Below are 22,845 nucleotides of genomic sequence, written 5' to 3' on the forward strand. Positions count from 1 at the left end.
TTGACCCTGTTGGCTAACATTGTATTAATGATACGTAAACAAGTAATTCTGTCGGTACAGTAACTGACAGGTTATCTGATTTTTGTAATATTTTGCATTGTTTAGTTTTATCTAAGTATTTTGCAATATGTTTGGGAGGAAAGATTACAAATATATATATATATAACTGAAGCCTCCCTTAGGAGGTCTCTGCCCATGTTTAAAAGGAGAGATTTAGAATATTATGTGCTGGGTCTCTTACATATGGTATAGCTTCTTATTAATTCTAGACAACAAATTGTAACAGTAACACGGAATTTTTAGTGTGTGCTCAGGTCTTCTGACTGTTTAATATTCTTTTATACGCTGCACTTTTCACCCTGAAATGAAGCCAGGTAGGTTTTCATTGCCTTTGCTCCCAACAAAGCGATGCAAAGCAAGATTAGCTTTTCTCTGTAAAGGTTTTGAAAGAAATTCAGCTGTGCAATAAAAGACTTCATCAGGTTCAGCCTACATCAGTGAAGACTTTGACACATAGCGGCACGCCTCTCTCTGACCAGCGATACTCCTTCTCTGGCCACCTTCCCATCTGAGGCTCCTCAGAAACCTGACGACCTCATGCTCCTCATCTCTGGATGCATTTGAACCTGCAATTAACAATTGCACCCTTCCTGCAAAAGGCAGAAGGGTTTTTCTGGGCTGAAGTTTGTCTTCATTCTACCAAGAACTGTACTCACAAATTTTATAATAGACAACATATGTAATCTGCTAGACATCTAACATTTGTATTTCCCTTTTAGATAAAATAAGTGTTTGGAGATACTTAGTTCTATTATTGCGTATGTTAGCTGACATTAAATAGTCCTTAAAAGGTAAGCCACAGATCAAGATGCCTATAAGGCCTATTTTCATTTGTGCAGTTAACTTGTTTATAGTGCTGCTATATTTGATAGTAGTCCAAATAACATGTAGTAGTTGTTTCTGTATGTGACCCTTGTAAGACTGCATCATCAGACAGTTAATTTTGAATGCACGATTTAAAATGTACTAAAATACATTATTAATGCCTCTCTTGCTACCTAACAGTTACCTTCTAACTCCAGATTAAAATAGTGTATTTTATCCAAGGAATGAGGATATAAGTAACCTGCTTGTAGAAACTTTTTTCAGTTAGTCTACAGAAGATAGTAGCTCACATGCATTTTATTAGACTTAAATGTGCTTCACCACTTATTTTGCCTGGCAAGCAAAGATATGAAACTGGGATCTTCTCAGGCTCCCATTATTTCCTCAGGATAACTACAATATTTGGGCTATTTCCATGTCTTGGGAAACATTTTAACTAATGGATATGTTCCCAACTGAAGTTAAATGGAAGAGAATTCCCAGTAAGAGCCAAAACATCTCCCAGATGTACAGTTTGTTTTGGATGCTTTTTCACTGAAGCATACAGCCTAGATGGTGTGTTATTGCTCTGTGGTGGAATTTGAAAGATCATCTTCCCTCATTTCTACTCTTGTCTGGAAGCCAAGAAACCTGATCAAATGGTGCTTCCTGGCTTGCAAGCCTTATTTTGGTGTACCATCAGCTTTGTAATAGCTTTTTTCCATTACTTAGTGCTCCAGTAACTCTAACAACGATTTAACAACCACCAAATGATGAATGGGTTTGAGAAAACACTGATAATTGCACAGAAGGAATTGCTGAAGTGTATTGCTTATGCTAAGTTCAAATGAACTATTCTCCAGGTAAAATATAGAAAGCATGGTAACTTCCAGTAGACCTGGACCAGGGTTTAAAAGTTGCTGGTCACAGCTTTACTGTGACCATGCTGCATTGACACATTTGTAAATGGGACAGAATTAGGCCACAAAACTCCTGTAAATCCCATCAAGTACCATGAAAATTCACTTGTGATTTGGAAAGGGTTCGATTTGGGGTAGGTTGAAAGATTCATAGCTATACTAAAAAATGTATATGGTTGGCCTGCTAGAGAACTAGCAGCTTCTTACATAAGTCTTAGTTGCTGCAAGTAGTTTTCTGCATCCGTAGATTTTCTGTATGTACCATTAGTTATTTTTAGAAGTGAGTCTAACCATAAAATCAAAACTTACACAGTGTTGATGGGGTTTCTGATTTTGAGGTTTGGCTAGGCTTGTTTACAGTTGCTATAGTGGTGTCAAATCCTGCTTTTTCACCCCGTGGGTCTGACATTTGCTGTCTACTGTGTATCTTTTTTCAATTAGCAACTTTCTGTTTCAAAGTACTGTATTTCCTATTTAAGTGAATATATAGAGCATTTGCATTAGCTCTTTGTGTACATGCATAACTTTGCAGTTGTCCTTGTAATGTTCTCCTAGAGAGTTTGTTCCTGTAGCTTTAAACCTCAAGCAGTTCTGCATCTGTGAAACATAGCTTTGATTCCTGAAGTTCCAGTCCTGCAAGTGGCTCTGTAGGTGAACCTTGCCCAGTGTGGGGAGGCTGGGGATGACTTCAGCAGGGCTTGCACTAAGTGCAAAGATTCGTTCACAGAGGAAACTGCAGGGTGGATTTTAAAATTTGAGTAAATATTCAATATTGAGTAAATATTGGGTACGTGTGCATCGGTGTATGCAATGAAGCAAGAAGAGTCTCAATGCTGCTAAAATACTATTTAGTTTTACCATGATTGCCTTCGTCTAATTTTTTGTCCATTAATTTCAATAGCAGTTACATTGGAAATGGTGCACATTTACAGCTGAGTGTTGTAGCACTTTTGGGGGTAGCTTGTACTTATCCTTACCTCATCATGTATGCTGGCTGGGAGCAGAGGTATGCAACGCAGTTTTGCTCATTACTACTGTGATTAGGACTCAGTAACAGAGAGGGTGCTGCAGTAAAGTGCCCTTCTTTCTGCTCGCGGTGTCTGAGAGACCCTGCTGTGAAGCAGAAACATGAGGAAGAAAACACCAAGCTTTTCAAATGCAGCAAAGGAAAAATATTATATTTCTTTGTATGATGACAGTCACATACAGTTGTTCAGGCTGGTTGTAGGAAGACAAATTAGCAGATTCCAGCTGTGATTCATTACCTAGGAAATCAGGAGGTCATACACATACTGTGTCAAGACCAAAGTCTTATATGTAAAATGTGCCTTCTTGCAAGCAATATATGATGAGCTGGGGGCTTATTTGCTTAAGTAATGGTTGGTCCGAATGGTTATTTGGTTATTTGCTAATTTTTGAGCCTGCTGAAACCAGTGCGGTGCCTTATCAGGTAGGCTCAAGAAGCATAGTATTGCAAATGTCTAACCAGGTTGTCACAAGGGCACAGAGACCCTCTTTGCTGCTCTTGTAGATTGATTTCTGGCGGCTGAGCAATCAGAGGGGAGTCATGGATATATGTGTAGGATAAATATGATTCTTAAAGGGTAAAACATTTTTTCCCCATAAAAAAAAGCACTTTATAATATTTTTCTTCCTCTGATACAGAAAAGTTTACTGATTTTTTTTTTCTGTTTGGATCTTTCCATAATGCTTGTTTCTTTAAGCCCTGTTTGGCATGGTTGTTGTGTAACGGAAAGTTTATTGTGAGCGGTGGCAGTCAGCCTTTATAGGGGACATTTTATTTAAACTATCAGATGTGTTTTGACACACTTACGTACAAAAGACCATAATTAACATTTCTCAGTTAAGTTTTGAGGTTAGACCCTTTATGTGGTGCTGGCATTTCTCAGGAAAGAAAAAGAAGTCGTTTCTTCTGAGAAAAGGTCTTAGGAACTGAAACTGAAGACCTGGAAGTAGATTCCTCATGTGCTTTTTATCTTCCTTCATGTGTTCTTGCAGTGTTTCCATCCAGGACCAGAACAGCTGGTGAAGGTGTCCATTTAAGCTGTATGTAATATAGCAAATGCCCTTCTGCCAGGAGAGAAGCCAAGAGACTGTTGTCTCATTTTACTTAAAAACAGCATTGAAGTGGTGATTATGTGGCCAACTATCAAAATGCAGGTGGTTTTTAAGTGCAGATCAAGAGAAATACCTTCAGTTCTACAGTTTCCTTGGAATTAAAATTTACATCTCTTTCTCCTTTGTTTCCTTTTTAGCCTGTTTGATATGGGAGGAGAGTATTACTGCTATGGTTCTGACATCACCTGCACCTTCCCTGCAAATGGAAAGTTCACTCCTGACCAGAGGGCTATCTACGAAGCGGTGCTGAAGTCATCACGTGCTGTAATGAAAGCAGTCAAGCCAGGTAAAAGATCAGTACATGTCAGCAGGAATTGACAAGCTTGATGGCAGCGTTCAGGCTGTCAGGACAATTATGTTTGGATATCAGAAAGTGCTGGAAAGGAACAAGATGACAGAACTCATTTCTGTATTTAAACAGCTCTTAGTAGGTGAATGATACCCAACATTCTCCATATAATATTTAAAGAAATAACACATAAGCAACTACTAATAGTATTTAAAAGGTATTTTAACCTCCTACTTTTTTTAATTCCTTAAATACTGTGGTGACAGTTATTCTGGTGTTTACACTGGCAGATATCTTTTCAGGAAGCTTATGCCAAAGAATGAAGTAAGAGTTTGAGTGAACATGTGTCATGCTTCAGTTTGTTTCAAGCATTTTCTGTATTTTACACACAAACTCAATAGAAATCTTCTAATGAAGGGAGGATGGAGTGTGTACCTTTGGGAAGGACACTTAATTAGTCTTTAAAAGCTTTAGAAAGCACTGGCTATTGGATATTTCACTTATGCCTTTTAAGTTGCAGGCAAGTTTGTTCAAGTATACATTTTCATAGTTGAAACAACTGCCTGGCTTCATGAAAATCTTATTTTTTCCAATTCTGCTTTCGGGCAGCAAATAAATGCTTTTAGAGCCAGCAGCTTCTGTGATCTTGAGTATTTCAGTGGTGAAGGTACTTGAGCATTTTTCAGTATTACTAACAAAACAGCTTTGAGGAAAGTGTACTTAATGCACAAAGCACACTTGTCCATTATATTTACCACATTAGCTTTCAGTCTTCAGACCCTGACTGCATGGGCTTTCTGGATTGCCAGTCAGAGCATACGTAATTTTCCTGTTTTACAAGCTGGCAGCAGCACTGTTCATTTGAGTAGCTTGGAACAGAGCAATAATACTTGAAGCTTATCTGCAAACGGAGACCAGATATTTTGCCATTTTAATAGTAATGTGCATATTCCATCATCTGCTGTTTCTCCCCTGAATAATACTGTTCCCATTCATCTTCACATTTTGCTAACATTTCAGTGTCACCTCTCGTGTGGTATTTATCAGTATTTTGCACTAATAAATTGTGGACTATCTTCAGAACTTAAGAGCTAATATGATTCTGTACTCAGAATGTTGTGGAGAATTCCTCAGTTAACTTACTGATTTATTTACAGTATCAGAAAATAAGGACATACTAAGTTTAATAATTCTTCAAATTGGTTGCAAGGATTATTTACTAGCCTTGAGAGCTTGAGATTTATAGACAGTTTTCAAGAGAAATAATTCTTAATGTTGGGGAGAAGACCGAATGAAGAAGAACGTTGGGACAGGACTGAACTTTCTGTTCTCTTGCTGTGCTTTAGTTTTCTTGCCTGTTTAGAAGAATGGTGCAAATGCATTTATTCTGCTCATGAGGCTAGTAATCATGAATTTTCTGGCCACAGAAAGCAGATTAAATGCACATTCTGTGGACTGGTTCATTGATTTGGTTCATCTGGTACTACTGTGTGGTGAAATGCAACCTGTCCCTTTTGTATTGTGTTGAATTACAGTTCTGAATAGAGTCCTGCAATGTGCAAAAATATTCACGCTCTGGAAAAGTCTGCTTTTCAGGTCCATATGACTTGTACATGTGTTCTTTTTGCAGGCTTTAACCCTTCTGTCCACTGGGGGGAAAAAAAAAAAAAAAAAAAAGAAAGCTTTAAAAATTATTTTCCTCCTATGAGGAGGAAACACCCTAAAGACCAAGACTCTTTACTACTGAAAATGACATAAAGTATTTAAAATAGGTAGCTGGCAGGAAAGTATTTACAATGTCTGAGATGACTTTCCAGTGTGACAAACTGCTTGGGCTGTTGAGAAAGCCCCAAGCCCCTCGAAGGGGTGTATGCAAAGTTGATGTGTTGCTACTGCTGTACAGGGAAAGCAGTTTCTGTGGGAGAGGCTGCAGCTTCCTTACCCTGGTTGAACAAACCTCACTTGTTAGCTCATTGACTGAAGCAGCAGGATCAGTCCTGGGGGGGTCTGTTACTGTCACAAAGGGGAGCAGCAAGGGGTGATGTGAATTCAGCTTTCAAGTATCTCTTCTCCCCATCTAACAGAAAGTAAATAGTTTAGGTCTCCTAATAAGGAGGCAAAGAAGTTTGTGGGTTTAGAGGCAGTAAATGTAAAACCCAGCCCCATCATGTTTTAGTCAGATTTTCTGAATTATGGAGCCCTGACTTATTTTGCTATTATTTTTGTTTGTCTTCATTTTCCAGGGTTCCTAAGATCAAAGGAGTGAAAAAGACAGTCAAGTGACTTGGCTCACATGACAGTAACCATTAGTGTGGCAGGCTGAGTAAAAAGAAGTTACACAGCAAAGTCAGCAACTGTAGAAAATGTTATTTCTCTCCAGCTGCAGAACTGGGGCCTTAGTTGTGCCTTGTGGCAAAGGGTCACAGGGGACATGTAGTTGTTGTCTTTTGAAGGTTAATGATTCCCAGAGTCTTTCTTGTTGCAAGATAGGAAGCAAGTGCTATAGAGAGAGACACTAACTAAATACTGTGTTACATAACTGTGGCTTTGGAAGGACACACATTTGCTAGCAACATTAAACATCTTATATAGATGTGTATAGTTCAGGGATTATTTGGTGTTCGTGTGAACCTGATTGACTATCAAGTGAAGTTGATTTCAGAGAGACAGTAGACTTCCTACCATTTTTTTTTTTAATACTTGTTATATATAAACAGCAATCATAATTTCAAAAATACTTGAAAGCATCACATTTTATTGTAGAAAAAATATTCATCTAAGTCCTGTGTGTGGTCCAAAAATAAAAGCAGCTGAAATCGTATTTATGGGTCTTCATACCTTCCAACTGAAAGAACAGAGTGCCTTCTGCAACCCAGATAATGTATTCTGAAAGTTAAATGCTCTTTGTGGGATTATAGCCATGTTCAGTGCAGCCGTCACAATTCCTGCCACAAACCAAATCTATTTAAAATAAAGGGGGGGGGGGGGGGGCAAGACATACTTGGTTCTATTGCATAAGCAGCAATTTTGAAACTACTGAACATGGATCTCTTACAAGGGCAGCAATGCTAAGTCTCTGAAGCGAAAGAGTCAAAAAGGCGTGCTTGTGTGGCAGTGGATAATTGTCTCTTTCCTACAAAGTCAGACTCGTGATCCAAAATGTCAGAGAGGAATGCAGCATTTCTGCTTAGGGGATATTCTTAATGCGTCAAGTCCATCTGGGTTAAATTTGCTCTTCCACAGAACTGAAATACAGGGGCGTATGCGCAAAATACTGACACTTCCACTGCTTCAGTGGCTGAGGCATCATCTACTTGTTCCTCAGAACAGCGATTTCAGAAACAATTTCTTTATGTAGATACTGTAAAGGATTTTAAATGGTGAAATTGTAAAGCCAAGTGTCTCGGAGTATTCCAGAAGTTAGTGCCTTGATTTGTCTAATTTGGGTATTGTTTTTCAATCTCATTGGATTTGCTAAATTGTTTGAGGCACACTAGGTGCACTCCTGGAGCACATTGCCCTATGTGGTTTCATCTGAAAAGAATTCAGCTCATGCCCTTCAAAACTCCACCGTGTAAGCCAAAGTACAGTAAGTGGAGACTATCAAGAGGTTCCACATCCTAGGATGATGAAAACTATAGTACCACTGCAGAGATACCCATTGTTTCCCCCATTGCTATCTTCATGCAATGCACGTAACAGAAAAAAACTCAGCTAATGAGCAGCTATTCTGTAATTTATTTTAACCTATTGTGCCGTGCATGGCCCACAGTCTGTTTATTGTCTGCTGTTCAAAACCTGCTCTGAATCCAGAATTATTAACGTCCTCACCAGTTTTTCCTCAGAGTGCACATTGTGTGTGCACGTGTTTGACAGGCAGTCAGTTCACTTGCACTTCGTCTTAGTTATGTGGAAGTGTGCAGCAGTTGCCCTTCCACAGACGGTGGCAGACAGGCTGGAAAAGCTAGTGTAAAAGATATAGAATTGGTTTGGATTCCAAGATTGAAACCTCACATGTGAGATTTTTCTTTCAAGTATTTACCATAATGCTCCTGCTCAAAATCCAGCTGTTTTGACCTCAGTTACAGCTGTGCCTAACGTTTCTGCAAGTCAAACTCCAGACTGTCAAGCCAAGCACTGAAAAAAAGAAGGAAAACAAGTATTGAACATATGTAAAATAAATTAAAAAAGAAACCACGCGTCTGAAGCAAGTTGCCTAGCATCCTGCTGGGAACCTGACTGGGGCAAGGGGGATTGTGAATTCTCAGTGGCAACATTGCCCAATCTTCAATCTGCCATTGAGAATAGGTATCTGAGTTTTTTTCTCGTAAGTTAGCAATAACCTTTCCTCTCTGTCCATTCTACCAAATCCTGTCTCCTGTCTAGTTCTGTTTGTCCCAGTTACATAGGTTAGATCCAATGTCAATGTAATAGACTAATTAATATTTTTTTTAAAAATCATTTGTCGCAAGTTACACCTGAGAGAACAGTATTGTTTGCTCTTTGTCATTAATATAAATCTGTGTGTAGAAAATTGTAAAATAATTAGCTTTGCTGTGAGTTCCTCTCTGAAACTTCTAGAAAACCTCTTTAAGAAATATGATGTAGCTTTGAAGTTAGCCCTATGTGGAGCCAGGGCTTGAACCAGATGCCTTCTGGCATCCCTCCTAACCTAAATCATTCCATGATTCTTAATACATTCTAAAATATGCAAAAGAAAATGTCAGTCATCAGTGTCGATGAGAATCAGTGACCATTCCCAACTCTTGCTCTTAATAGGGAGGTAATATTTGCAAGTCAAGCAAAGGATGGTGGCATGCTGCAGTTTGTGTGCATGAACCAAATTCAGATGTAACCCCGCTTTGACTATCACTCTGTTCTCCAGTGGATACTTTGCTGTTAGTTACACATGTGTCCAATGGTATTTGGGAAGTTGCTGTGGAATAGCTTCTTCTTTGTTCTGTAACAAATGGCTGTGTTTTTGTACTGTGCCCAGCCACTCAGGTGACTTCTGAAGGTTATTATTTTGAATATTATCTTGAGCTTTTAGAGACTGTTGAGAATTGGAGTTCCGTAATTCCAAGTTGGTGAGGACAGTGTAGTGGTAGCATTAGTTACTCAAATACATTTAATCAGCTGCTGTGCTTAGAAGAAATAAAAAGGAAGCATGCTTATCTTCACATTTTGCAATTGAAGATATTTTGGTTTAATGCACTAGAGAGTAAACAGATAGTGTATTTAAGATCGATGAGCTAAGTATTGGAGTAATTTTGAACTTCCCATTTTTATCCCTTTACAGTTGCACACTGGGATCACTGAACATTCCTCCCTTTTCTGTAATGGAAAGTCCCAGGAGAATGGGAAGGAAGGGAGCTTGTTGTGCTTAACATTCCTAGTACTACTGCAAATTTTGTGTATGTTTAAAAAAAACTTTTACCAATATGTTATACGTGTTAGTGTTTTTGGGGAGAAAGAGAATGAATTAAAACACCTCAGTCAGTAAGTTCTATTGTCCCGAATTCCAGTTAAAAAAAGACTTCTTTGTCTAGCGAACTGTTCCCAAGGAACAAGTTGAGTAAGGCCAGGTTGGCAACCACTCAATTTCCTATCTCTACATTTATATGATTTAAAAACCTTGTATATCCAAGTCCCCATTGAACTCAAATTGCATTCAGACATTAGCAGGGCAGCTGGGAATATTTGCTGATTGATGTTTGTTTGTTTCAATAAAATGAAAAATAAAAAATTGTTCCAAATATGCACAGAAGTTGTTGTTCACCAAGCCAGTTTATATGCAGTGTGAAAGTTTTCCTCCCTGGGACGCTGACATTGCTATAGGGCCTCCCCGTAGGATGACCCCTATAGGGCCTATAGGTTTTGTATCTGATTTTTTTTTTTTCAAGTTGGAGCTCATTCTTGTATATGTTTATCCCCAAGTCCTGCATTTTATGATTCAAGGGAATGAGTATCATATTGTGTCTGGCTTTCAGGCTCTGCTTTTCTGATAAATGCTGTTGGGGAATGTCTTAAAAGGAATCTCCATGTCAGGGCTAACATCTCTGATAAGATGCAGATTTCTCCACACTAAGGCTGGAAGATCCCTTAGTAATCTTGCCTGTTTATAACTTTCTCAGAGCACAAGTTTTACATAAGGGCTTGAAGACCTCATTTCTTTAAGTCTTTTCTTAAAGGATCAAAGATCAGCCATTGCAGACTTCATTGCTTCAGGTACCAGGATTGCCACGTAATCTTTGGACAAGAAAGTCCAGTCAAGTGACCACCAAAAAAAAATTCAGGCAAAAAAAAGGTAAAGCAACACCTAAGTAAATAAGATGTCCTTTTACTAATGAGAGTGTGCAATGTTCTGATAGCACCCTACTTGAAGGAGGGATTAGTTTAGAAGAAATCAGCTAACTGAGAAGAGAGAAGGTAACAAAGATGGAGAGGTAAGGGCTGTATGAATGGTGTGAAGTTGAGACCTAGGAGAGACGTTTGGGACAAGCAGCCAGGAGGACAAGCAGCCAGGGACAAGCAGCAGGTCAGCAACTGCTTGGCTTGGATTTTAGAAGTTCTCTGTAGCTGACAGTCCCTGCTGCAGCTGCCTCGCCAAGCTAAGTTTTGCATTTTGCAGTTGAGAATCAATTTTTTAAGATTGTTCTCTCAAGTTAGCAATAGCCCTTCTGCTGTCATTTCTTTGTTGTGTTCAGTAGATTTAGAGCCAAACTGTAAGGTGCAATATGGTGCAGAGGAAGGCATTAAACCCTTCTGTGGGTCTAAATGAGGCCTTCCTTTAAAGATGAGGAGAAAAAAAGATCCATGAGAATTCACTAGGAAGAAGTTCATGGACACTCATGGTGTGCCACGTGCCATAGGCTCCCTTAAAATGATGTTCAGCATGTTACTAGTTAGGATGCTGCTGCGGTCATTCCTAGAGTGTGAGCATTTGGCTGCTCCTCCTGGTTTCCCCTTGGTGGCATAGGAGCCAAGAAAGCCCTGTGTATTTGCAGGTGCAGGATGCTAAGCAAATTAATCCCCCTTGATCTGCTCCTGGGCAGCTGTAATATGCTGTGCTACTGTGTGAAACTGTGCCCAATTTTAATTCCTTTTCTAATGATTTCTTACATTTTTGCTCATTCATATAGCTTTTTATATACGTTGTAGCAGAGAGGCCTTTAATAGCTGATTTCCCCAAATGCATCCCTCCAAGGAATGTTGTAAGTTAGGACAAATCAAAGCAGCCTCTTTATTTTCCAGTGTTTTGCCTCCTTCCTGTTTGACCACTCCTAAATGATTCATGGAGGTAGATATAAACCTGGGGAATTTAGAAGGTGAATGGTCTATATTATTTTGTACAGCCAAATGTGAAAGCTTGGATGATATGTATTCTTGAAAGCTTTTTAATCTGTAAATATTTGAGGCATGGCTTTTTCAGAGTGACTGTCAGGAGGAGGTAGTGTTTAGTGAACACGTGTCACTTTCATAAGTAACCTACTTTATACAACAGAAGGAGCTGTGATTTGAGTTCAAAGCACTAGTATGATTCCCTGTTCTATCTTCTCCACTACTCTTTTTTGAAGACATTACTCAAATTTAGTTTGGGCAGGATAGTACTAAGACGAGGGATTAGAATAACCCAATTAATTAAAGAACTATTTAATTGGAAACTAATAGCTAGGGTATTTGACATAACAGATATTACGAGCAGTTGTTTCTGTTGTTAAATTAAGCAGAACTGTGCTTAGAAACATCTGCAAATTAAAAATGGTGAATATACAGATCACTTCTTTAGCACTTCTGTCTATTTCAGTTCTGTAACTTCTTAAAAGCTCTGTTTGATTTTTGTTTGCTACTATTTTGAATAGCGTTTTAGAATAATTGTCACTGTATTCAACTAGGATTAAAATTTATTATCTCTAAAGAAAATTGAAACAGTTATTAATATTTATTCCCCTCCAAATAAGGTTCTCATTCACATGCAGTGGGTGGTTTTTTGCATGAAAGTCATTGGGTTTTTATTTTTTGTAGTCCAGAGCTGTACTTAGTAGAATACCATGTAGGCACACTTGTCTGTTTTGCTGTATAAAACCAGTAGCTTATTTAGATGAACTTTTAGGAAGCAATTGGGCTGTAAATTGGACTTTCTGACAATAGGACAACAGGGAAGGGTGTGGGAACACAGTCTAGTTTATAGTTTGTATAGTTTTAAAATGCCCGTATTAATTATTCCCATTCAGATGGTCATATTTTAGGGAAAACGTTGCTGATAATTATTAATATGCTGTAATATCTGAAGCAAAAAAAATTATTATCAGGCATAAAACATTAATAACAGAAGTTGAAGATTTCATACCAATTCTCCTGAAGAACAAATGCTTTCAGGGCATGTTATAACCAGTACTTGATATTTGCAAGTCCTACTGAATGACACTGCAGTATTTTTTTTTCCCTTTGCAGCTAAGAATGTGTTATTGTGTTAAAGACAGATTGGAGAATAAATCTTGTCAATCTATGCTATAAAAAAAACATTTGTAGTCTGCTCTCTATCTTTTCTATTCAGTGGATTTTGCTGTATTTTTCTAGCTAACATTAAGGTTCATAAATAAGTTTCCCTTTGACTGGCTTTCTGAGTTTGACCCAAAAAGGTAATGTAGCTTTCTGTGGTAAATTAATTCAGTTATTGTCAGTATAAATGCCTAAAGCATCAGTCACCACCTAGGAAATAAAAGTTGAAGGAAGTAAAGGATGCACAAACATGCTGACAGTCAAGTAGCAATCCTTGATTCTTGCAAGATATTACATAAATATGGTGTCATTGCTTAGCAGAGTGCTCATTGTTAGACATGTAACCTACCCTTGCCCAGAATAGCATTAACCTACAGCAAGGGGTGAAAGAAATAGGCTTTTTTTTTTTTCTTTCTGTCAAATTCAGCAAATCCTCCAGTCCCTCTGTGCAAGCAACGATCTGTTGAAATGCAAGATTTCAGACTGTGAGTCTCACTGCAAACCTTCTGGGAGCCGTTCTTTGCTGTTTGTGACTAATACACAGGAGCTGACCCATGCATACAGTGACCACTGCAACGTTAGTAAGACAAAAATAACACTGAGTTATTTCCAAGTGTATAAAACCAGGCACTTCCAGACAGTTGGGCCCTTCTGCCCTGAAGTCACCCTGGTGTGCAGCTCTCTGACCAGTCCTGGGGGCAGTTTCTCCATGAGACAGGGGCCAACGTGCAGCTTTCCAGCTATGCTGTGCACATGGATTTTTCCACTGCTTTCAGTGGTTCTTCAAAAATCCCACTTGTACAAAGCAGAGAGAAGTCTTAGAGCCTGCATTGGTGGCAGTTTTCTAGCCTTTCTCAACTGAAAAATGTTTTAAGAATGACTAAAAATAAATAAATTCTGTTGTCTAAATTTGGTAACAGGTAGTACAAGTGTAACATCGTACAATCCTGATTTTAGCAGTGGCACTGGGGGAATAACCTGTTATGTGGTCTGACATGCACTAATTTTCTTCCAGTGCAGGATTCAGGAAATGTACTTTATACGTTGTAATTTGAGTTGGAGTACAAAGTTCGTGAGTCTTTCAATCTTGACACTATATCAGCTGTAGCTGTCAGAGTGCAAACCTCCTAGACAGATTATTCTGTTTGCCCTGAATCTTATCTAAACAGAGTCTTTTCTAAGCTTCAAAGATTGATAAGTTTCCACACCGCAATCACTCCCTCTGGGCACTTCCCGCCTTCCCCCAAGCTTTTTCCTCTTTTCAACATAAACCTATGTAGAAGAAGCATGCAGTAAAATTTGTAGTGTCTGACAGTGCTGCTCAATCTGAATATTGCAGCTTTCCAGACATGGTAAAAATCCTTCCACTTGCTCCATGTCTGCATCTGTTGAAATTGTTTTTTTTTTAAGATCTTGGTGATCCCTGTGATGTGTTTTAGAGTATCATATGTAGATTTTACAATGGGGAGGATGGGTTTTACCCCCCTTAAAACTGCTGTGATACTGATGCAGAAGAAATACCATGATACAACCAGGGAGCACAAGGCTATTCAGCCTTTTGAGGAGGTGGTCAGTATTTTGGAGGCAGTGGGGCCATCACTGTTTCCCTGTTGCAGCTCCTGCTCCTGTCAGCCAGGTACATCTCACTGGGGGGTTGCAGGATGAGTTTTTCGTCTAATGCTGGCTGTGACTTGTACAGGCAATTATCTACACATGGTATGAAGCTGAGAACAGCTTCACTGTTGCCCAAATGCTGTCAGTGCTTGAGTACAGACTTCTGGTTTCTTACTCTTGGTTTCTATGCCCTGTGGCCCAGAGTTGCCTTACCTGGCTGGAAACCCAAGCAACTGTTTGCTCTCCAATCTAGTGTGCCAAAAGGAAAGCATGAAAATCAGAAAGACAACAAATTCTTCTCTAGCACCCAAGTGAAGAGAAAATAAATAATAATTTCTGTGATTTAAACAATGTTTTGGTTTGTTTTTTAAACTGGGCTTGATTAGAATTTTTTAAGGACCTATTGTTTTGTCTGATATGGTTACTGCCTGTTGGCAGGTTTTAAGCTGTTCCAGCGGTTTGTTGGCTGGACAGGGATTGCATGTTGTGTCTGCGTTTCAGTGGCACTGCCAGGGGACATCAGGCCTTTTGCCCTTGTCTGTAGACTCTCAGAAATAAAATGTAGTTTAACCTTAGCACAATTTGGGGAGAAGTTCCTATAACCTTGCCATACTATTTTTTTTAGTAGGATTGTGACATCTGTGCTGGCAAAAAAAAAAAAAAAAAAAAAAAGCCACCCTACAACAACAAAAAAAACCCTGCTAAATCATTTGTGGTTTAATCATTGTCACATTACAACCACAAAGTACCCTAAGTAGCGGCCAAAAAAATCCTGTTAGGCCTTTCCAGAGCCCTTTCTGACCAAAGTAGCTAAATAGTATGTAGCTATTCCAAATTACTTCTGTATGCTGCTTCTGCTTTACGTTCTAGAATGGCTTCTAATAAAGCATCAGAAAATAATCCCTTGAATGAAAATACCAGTGAGGTAACAGCAACTAAGGAGCAGGTTGTGGTGTGATATAACACTCATTTTTAATTCTACTATTTAGAAAGTTATGGCATGTTCATTGAAAGATAGGTATGTTTTTAATTGCAGGTTTCATTAGAAGCATTTTCTTTTTCTTCTTTTGTAACAGAAGTCTTCCCCATCAGTAGAATGCTCAAAAAGATGTCCTTATGAGATCTTATGAAAACATAGTGGTATATCTGAAATTTGGTGGTTTTGTCAAACAGAAAATCAGAGAGGAAATACTTTCAGGGAAGTAAAACAATACCTATATACCTATTTTATCTTTTTCTTTTCTGACACAGTAATTATCTAAGAATATTGGAAAACATTCAGGTTGATGGGACCAAATCAGAAAAAAAAAAAAGCTTAATAGACTTAATGTATGGTTTGCCATTTTTAAACACAGTACCTCACGCTTCTGTGAAGCTCTGTTACACTGTTAGTACAGTAATATAGTAGTTGGTACCTGCCTCTGAAAATTAATAGCCTGTATAGTTAATATATTTTTTAATTAATCTGTGGTCTGTCGCATTTCAGTATTGGACATACACGCCTCTGGTCATTGCTGTGTAGTTCACTTTATAACTCAAGGGATCTCTAATGCTTAGGTTGTGTGTGGTGCCGTAAAAGGTGCTTTTTGCCCTGGCCTCTTGCCCAAGCATATGCTACATGGCAGGTAACGAATTGCAGCCTAACAAGCCTTGGTAACTGAGCTTTCCTGGGGAGCCAGCCGTTGGTTCAGTGACCTGTATTACCCAGTATCTCATTTGGCAGAGAATTAAGAATGGAGCAGACACATCATCAGCAGATTTTCCTGAGTGCAGACTCATTTTGGTACAAGCTTTCAAAGTCCAAGGACCCTCCAATCTAGCTTTCTAAACCCCATCTGTCAGTAAGTATAATTGGTTTATAAAATGGCTTAAAGATAATAATGGAACTAACCTTTTTTACACAAAAAACGTGTCTGCAACTATGATAATCTTCTCCAAAGCTTAAAAATAATAATCCTGAATAATAAATCAGTAAAACATCCTCATGGGTGATTGGTGGTGTGAGGCTAATGCAGATTGGTGTTGCAACACCATCAAGTTGTTGCAGTAACACATACAACTGATATTAGATCCACTTGTGTGGAAGTTCTTTGTGGTTTTTAGTTGTTTTTTAACTTTTTCATCTTGCTACAAGAATGTTAATACAGTGTTTGACTTCTGCTGTTTCAGCTTGCAGCAGGTGACAGAGCTCTCTATGCTCTGAGCATAGTTAATCCAAAAAACTGGTGAGAAGCGTACTGAAGAAATCCTGTCTATGGCTTTCCTAGCAAAGGCAGCCATGATACTTAATCCTTTCTGCGCTTCACACAGTTATTGGAAGTTCAGTATTGACATACGAAAATTTGATTTTGTACTTCAGGTATATGTACTAGTTAACTAAAAATACAGTTAAGACATGCTAAAACCAGTTCCAGAGACAGGTTTGGATAGGTCATTGTATTGTAAAGATTCTAATTATTAGGTAAACCTAACAGTATTTTAAGATTAAAATAAATCTGAAGAGCTGTATATTAAATGTATGCATCATGTGAATATACTTTATGCAAAAAAAAAAAGTAAGATCCTTATAGAATTAGGACAGCTTCCTTCTTTCAATAGACTGTTCAGTGCTTCTAAGAAGTCCCCATATAACTGAAAAGTAATTGTTTCTTTTAATGCTTTTGAGACTATAAGGGTACTAAGAAATGTTTGAAGAAAAAATGTTCAGATCCTTCTTGCCTGTCAAATCCCCTGTTTAAAAAGCTGGGGTGTGTGGGGGGTGGGAGGATCTGTTTGCACTTAATTATCAAAGTTTATTCCTAGCGTGATGGGAGTCAGTTCATAGCAAACAAGACAAGGATATCACCATTTTTTAATTGAAGTGCAGTAAGGTCACTCCACTTGGTTCACTATCTCTACTTAGCTCAAAAATGCCCTCCCATTTTGTCTTAGAACACTAATAATAGCCTACATATGGATGACTATCGTAGGTTAAGTGGTTTGGAGGAGAGTGGCCCAATAATGCAAAATCCCACCACGCTCAGAGTCATGATATAATGAAACAAAGCCAGGCAGTAAAACAGACAGTGCAGTGCATCTCAATTTTTTGTCTTTCACTAGGATGCCTTGACCACCAATTTCTATTTACTTGCAGAGCGGGATTAGCTGTAGTTAGCGGGGCGATTCCAGCAGTCTGACGTCCCTCTGGCCGTGCTGTCCCAGCACTCTGCACAGCTCCTGCAGTGTGCATCTCAGAGCCAGAGCTGCAGCGCTTCCCCCAGCTAGTAAAGCTGATGGCACTGGCTAGAAGATAAAAGTATTGCTGCCTTTATTCCAACTGAGAGCCTGAAGCTGCAAGATTTCCATCCGGCTTCGTAATTTATTTTGCAGTGCAGCTTTCTGTTGTCCTTAGTCTCTAATGAAAAGATAAAAGCACGGAGAAGACAGAGCGCCAGTGAGAGGAGAAGAGGGCAAATAGCCATGTGTGTTCTCCATGAAGGCAAACAGAAAAAAGTAGAGGGGAGGAGATAAATGGGCTGTATTGGATTTATTGGTCAGATTTATTATTCAGGATTTACAAACACGGTAGTCTTTCCAGTTAGGGAGTAGTATTGTTGATCTGCTCTATTAAATTTCTGCAGAAAAATGGATATGTATTCTTGGTGTTTTGTGTTTGTTTTTTAATTTGTTTGTTTTTAACATTATGATCAGTTTAATCCTCTCTCTTATTAGTTGCATCTCTTCCTGAGCTTGATAAAAGGTCTCTGTATCTCTTTAAGTGGAGTCCTTGGGTTTGGATTGAGACAAATAGCACCAGCACAGCTTTGGAGGGAAGCTTTATTGTGAGCAGCAGACACCTCATCTTCAGTTCTTCTCCCAGGCACCTCATTTCATGTTTATGCAGAGCATCCGGGACACAGTTGTGCTTTGTCTTACAGCTGCAGAATTGTGACCTTTGTTTACATCAAAAGAGGTTGGAGGCTTCAAATAGTTGACCAGAGTCAGATAAGATACGTAGCTTTGCAGCCGTGGAGGCGAAAATAGAAGGCTTATAGTAATACTCAGCTAAGAAATCATGGGAGAGGTCTCAAAAAAAGTGTGATTTCCCCCAGAAAGAATACTGAAAATTTTTAGAGCAGTCTGAGTTGATCAAGAAGTGTGGAAGCTGAACCGGGAGGTACATGCAGAAATCCGGTATTCCTACAGCTACAGAATGAACAGGAAAACAGCCGTGATTCAGTAATACTGCCAGTTTGATATCAGTAACATCTATATGGTAGATTGTAGTGGTTTCAATTTATCATATGGGTTGGAATCAATTGTAAGATGTGAAATAACTTCGGATGAATGTAAAGAAGTGAAAATTGCAATACAGTCAATGTCCAAAAAAGATAACATTGAAACGCTTTTAAAATATAATTACATTGATCACAGCAAAGAACAGATGGTTATAGCTGTATTTATACTTACTGAAGGAAAAATCTAAATTCGTTTCTAAACAAACACAAGACAGCACATTTTGAAGGGGAAAACTGCACGAGTTTTGTGGATGAGCATCACTCACTTGGGTGTTGTTGGCTTTTGGGAGAAAGCAGGATTTGTACAGTGTGCTGTGCGGCACACCTCAGCCTTGTGGTACTGCTTGAGAAGGTGCTTCTGCTGCTGCCTGCAGACAGCAGGCTGAAGAGGTGATAGCTCAGACATCTGAGGGAGAAAAGGAGCCGGCGTGTTCATTTGCACGCTGAACCGATTCTAGGCAGTGCTGGTGGTAGCTTGAAGGTACAGCACTGGTGGGGTGGGCAGCATGCAGTATGCAGCAGACACTTGTCTGACCTTTATATCAGAGCTGTGTAAGAGAACTGAATTTTATTGAAACCTTCCCATAGGTTGATTTTATTTCAGCTTTTGAAGCCTCAGTACCTTTAACAATAAGTTTTAATGTAATTTTGATACGACATTAATGTTCACAAGACCCTAAAGCTGTGTATTTAATGGGATTAAAGCAAATGGAATTTGATGGGGCTTTGGCCTTAAAAATTGCTGGGGTTTTATTTATTTAATCATGCCAAAATTGAACAAGGAAAATATTCTTTTACTGTACCTTAGCCCTAGTTGTCTTGACTCTGCAACTGCTCTGTTGATGACTCAAAGCCATGGTGAACTAATTAAGACAGTACTGTGTTACTAACAAAAGAGCTGCTTTCTTCCTCTCTCCTCCCCCCCAGCAGTTTGTCAAACAAAATTGTATCCTATACCAAAATAATAGAAATCTAATGCATCCTGGCACGCTGTCTCTAGTCAACCAACAGTATTTTGTAATGCTGTGTTAGTACGTGTATTAGAGGACTTGTGTTTTACGCAGCCCATCAACACAAGGGAATCATTAATTTCTGGAGAGTGCCTTTGCCAAACGATGTGGGCTTTAAATCTCCTACATACATAGAAAAGTACTGTCCATCTCAAATGCTCTAAATGGATATAATAACTATTGAAAGTAATAGGTATAGTAATATTTTATGTTTTGTGTTTTAAGTAACTGCATTGTACAGTTCATATTCTTTTGAAAACCTCACTGATATGTATGCATTTGCATAGACATAGATGCAGCTTCTTAATTTTTTTCATGTGGAGCTGAATTATAGGATGCTGCTGTTCCTCTTGCTTGTAGTTTTCAGTGCTTTGCATGCATTTTAAGATAATTTTGTCTTGTTTAAAGTATTTTTGTGCTAATGTAGTTGCTCTTGCCACCTTTTTTTTTTTATAAAGACGTGTTGCATCTGCTTTTTGAAAGTTGTCTTTAAAAACTTTTAGCAATAGTTAACTCAGCTGCTTGTTTCTGCTCTCTAAGGGGTCGCCTGGCCTGATATGCACCGTCTGGCTGACAGAGTCCATCTGGAGGAGTTGACAAAAATTGGCATTCTGAAAGGCAATGTAGATGACATGGTGAAGGTTCATCTGGGTGCAATATTTATGCCACACGGACTTGGACATCTACTTGGAATCGACGTGCATGACGTTGGAGGCTACCCAGAGGTTAGTGTTAGTCCATTCTCAACGGCCTCATAGATTAACCCCTCTGATTCGATCAGCATTTCTCTTAGCTAATGCGTGATTAGTTGGTTACATCTTCTCAGAGGTGGAACAGAGGTGCATTTAAGTGTATCCTTTTGATATTTTGTGTATCTAGTGATATTTTACGCAGTTCACTTAAGGGAAATTTATTACTTCATTGAAATATCTATTGCTTGTAGGAAGAAATCAACTGATGCTGCCCTCTGGGCATTCTTCATCTGTTCAATTTCTATATACATTGTGGTGTACCTCCTAGATTCACCACTGTAACATATATCACTCAGGCATAACTATACCATGACAGAAAGCTATGTAGTGTACCTGAGCCACATGAAACCTGTGAGAGGACTCACTTGCTGTGTACCAGATGTGAGACAGCTGTGGGAACCCACTGTTCTAACTGGGCTAGTAAATCCTGATGGCTGTGGCATATGGAAACAATCTGGTTTATATTCCTGTCTTGAACTTTAATCTCTCCTGTCCACACAGGCATCGATGTAGATGTGTTGTCCTGGAACAGAAATAGAAGGGAAGTGTCCATAAAGTCTCCCAGTCTTTGAAAATGTGAAAGCATGATCTCTTGTATTCTGAGTTTCTGCAGAAATCACAAAGTGATTACCTTTTCCCTTGAATTAACACAGTGGTTTGTGACTGCAGTTTGAGAACAGAATAGGTAAAATTTTGTACCCAATGATAAGATGCTTGCAATGATACTGGAAAAAAAAAAAAAAAACTCTTTAAGGAAATTGAACATAATGTTTGAATACAAAAAGGAAGTCTACAGGAGCTTCAGAAAGATTTCAGAAGGATTTTCTGTATTACATTTTCACAGAATCACAGAATCACAGAATTTCTAGGTTGGAAGAGACCTCAAGATCATTGAGTCCAACCTCTAACCTAACACTAACAGTCCCCACTAAACCATATCCCTAAGCTCTACATCTAAACGTCTTTTGAAGACTTCCAGGGATGGTGACTCCACCACCTCCCTGGGCAGCCTGTTCCAATGCCTCACAACCCTTTCAGTAAAGAAGTTCTTCCTAACATCTAACCTAAAACTCCCCTGGCGCAAAAGGTTACATGAGGCTGACTGTTTAAGGGTTTTCTTAGGTAAGGAAGGTTTAAGCATGTTTAAAAGCTTGTTCATGTTGGGTGCATGGGCTGCATAACAGCTGCTCTCACTGATTTTGCTTTTGCAGGGGGAAGAAACAGCATATAATATTTGAGGGTACTTGTTATTTTTAAACACTACAAGATGATCGTTGTTGACACACAGTACTGTGATGACAATGTATTGGCATCAGCTATTATACTTACATGTAATAAAAATGAAACAAAAATCAAAAGCAACCCTATGCTGATTTTAAGGTTTCTTCACTAGCTAATACAGACAGGATGGATATTTCTCCTCCTCTCTCTCTCCCAAGTGCATTCTCTCCGTGTATAAATGGAAGGCATTCAGCAAAGCACAGGGGATGTGGTGACTTGGGAGAATTCATGGACTTTGAAATCCAGGACCCCAGTGTTGCATGCCTTTGCTTAGATCGTTTTCGCTTGTGTTGGGAATAACCTTGCTGGATTTGGTGGAGCTGCTGAAACTTAAGCATATGTTCAAGACTTAGTACGGTAGAGAGAGAACTAAATTTTAGGAACAAGTGAGAAGAGTTAAGAAAGTGAAAAGTATTGTGTTTGCTTTTTAAGTTTTTATATAATTTAAGAGACATTTTTTCTGAGAGCATATTGATATATCCAGAGATCTATAAGAGCAACCTTATAGATAAAACTAGATTTAGGGATGCAATTTTCATACAAGTTAAACTCTCCACTTTTATATTGAAGGTCTGTAAAACATACCAGAGCTCTTTGCAGATAGAAAATTTTATACTTGCAAATGTTAGATTTGTTTGTGTAGACATGCAACTACATTATTAAATTAAAAATATTTGCATGGCTAATTCCCTTTCAGAATCTGATCCTAAATAACAAATTTCCTGAATATAGGGCAAACATGTATGTGAACTCATGAACAAGTAGCTGAAGTGTTGGCATATAAACGTGCATGTAGCATGGCATCAGCTTAAGTTTGAAAAACAATGCATTTGGGCTTCTGTAGAAGGGCAGCCCCTTTGAAGTCTCTCTGCAGCATTGATTCCACCTCTGTTAGACCTGTCACATCTCTTCTGACCCTAAGCATGAGATTCCTTGCATTGGGTCATTTGGCTAAGGTGAGCGTCAGAGCACCTGATGGTGGAAAACCCACATCAGAAGCCTGTCGATGGCGTGAACTGCATTAGGTGCTTCTGGGCTTGAGCCTCTAATAGGAGGCACAGTTCCCGCCTGTGGCAGCAGGAAGCCATGGGGCTGCAGCTCCCAGGTGGCACTGGCAGGCTTCAGGGGACGAGGTTTTCCCCAGGCAAATCTAAAAGTGAGCAATTGGACTCTTCTCATGAGTCTGATAAATGTCTG

At 38.9% G+C, this 22,845-nt stretch overlaps 1 protein-coding gene across 3 annotated transcripts in view; it reads left to right on the forward strand.

Moving 5' to 3' along the window:
* PEPD (peptidase D) overlaps positions 1 to 22,845 on the forward strand; it is a 133,196-nt gene that overhangs the window by 92,978 nt on the left and 17,373 nt on the right. For all 3 annotated transcript variants that reach the window (XM_068693766.1, XM_068693767.1, XM_068693768.1), the window contains 2 exons: positions 4,061 to 4,209; positions 20,156 to 20,340. In XM_068693766.1, the coding sequence (XP_068549867.1) occupies positions 4,061 to 4,209; positions 20,156 to 20,340 (334 nt within the window). The remainder of the gene's footprint in view (positions 1 to 4,060; positions 4,210 to 20,155; positions 20,341 to 22,845) is intronic.

This window comes from Anas acuta, chromosome 10 (assembly GCF_963932015.1).
Source record: "Anas acuta chromosome 10, bAnaAcu1.1, whole genome shotgun sequence".
Lineage (NCBI taxonomy): Eukaryota > Metazoa > Chordata > Aves > Anseriformes > Anatidae > Anas > Anas acuta.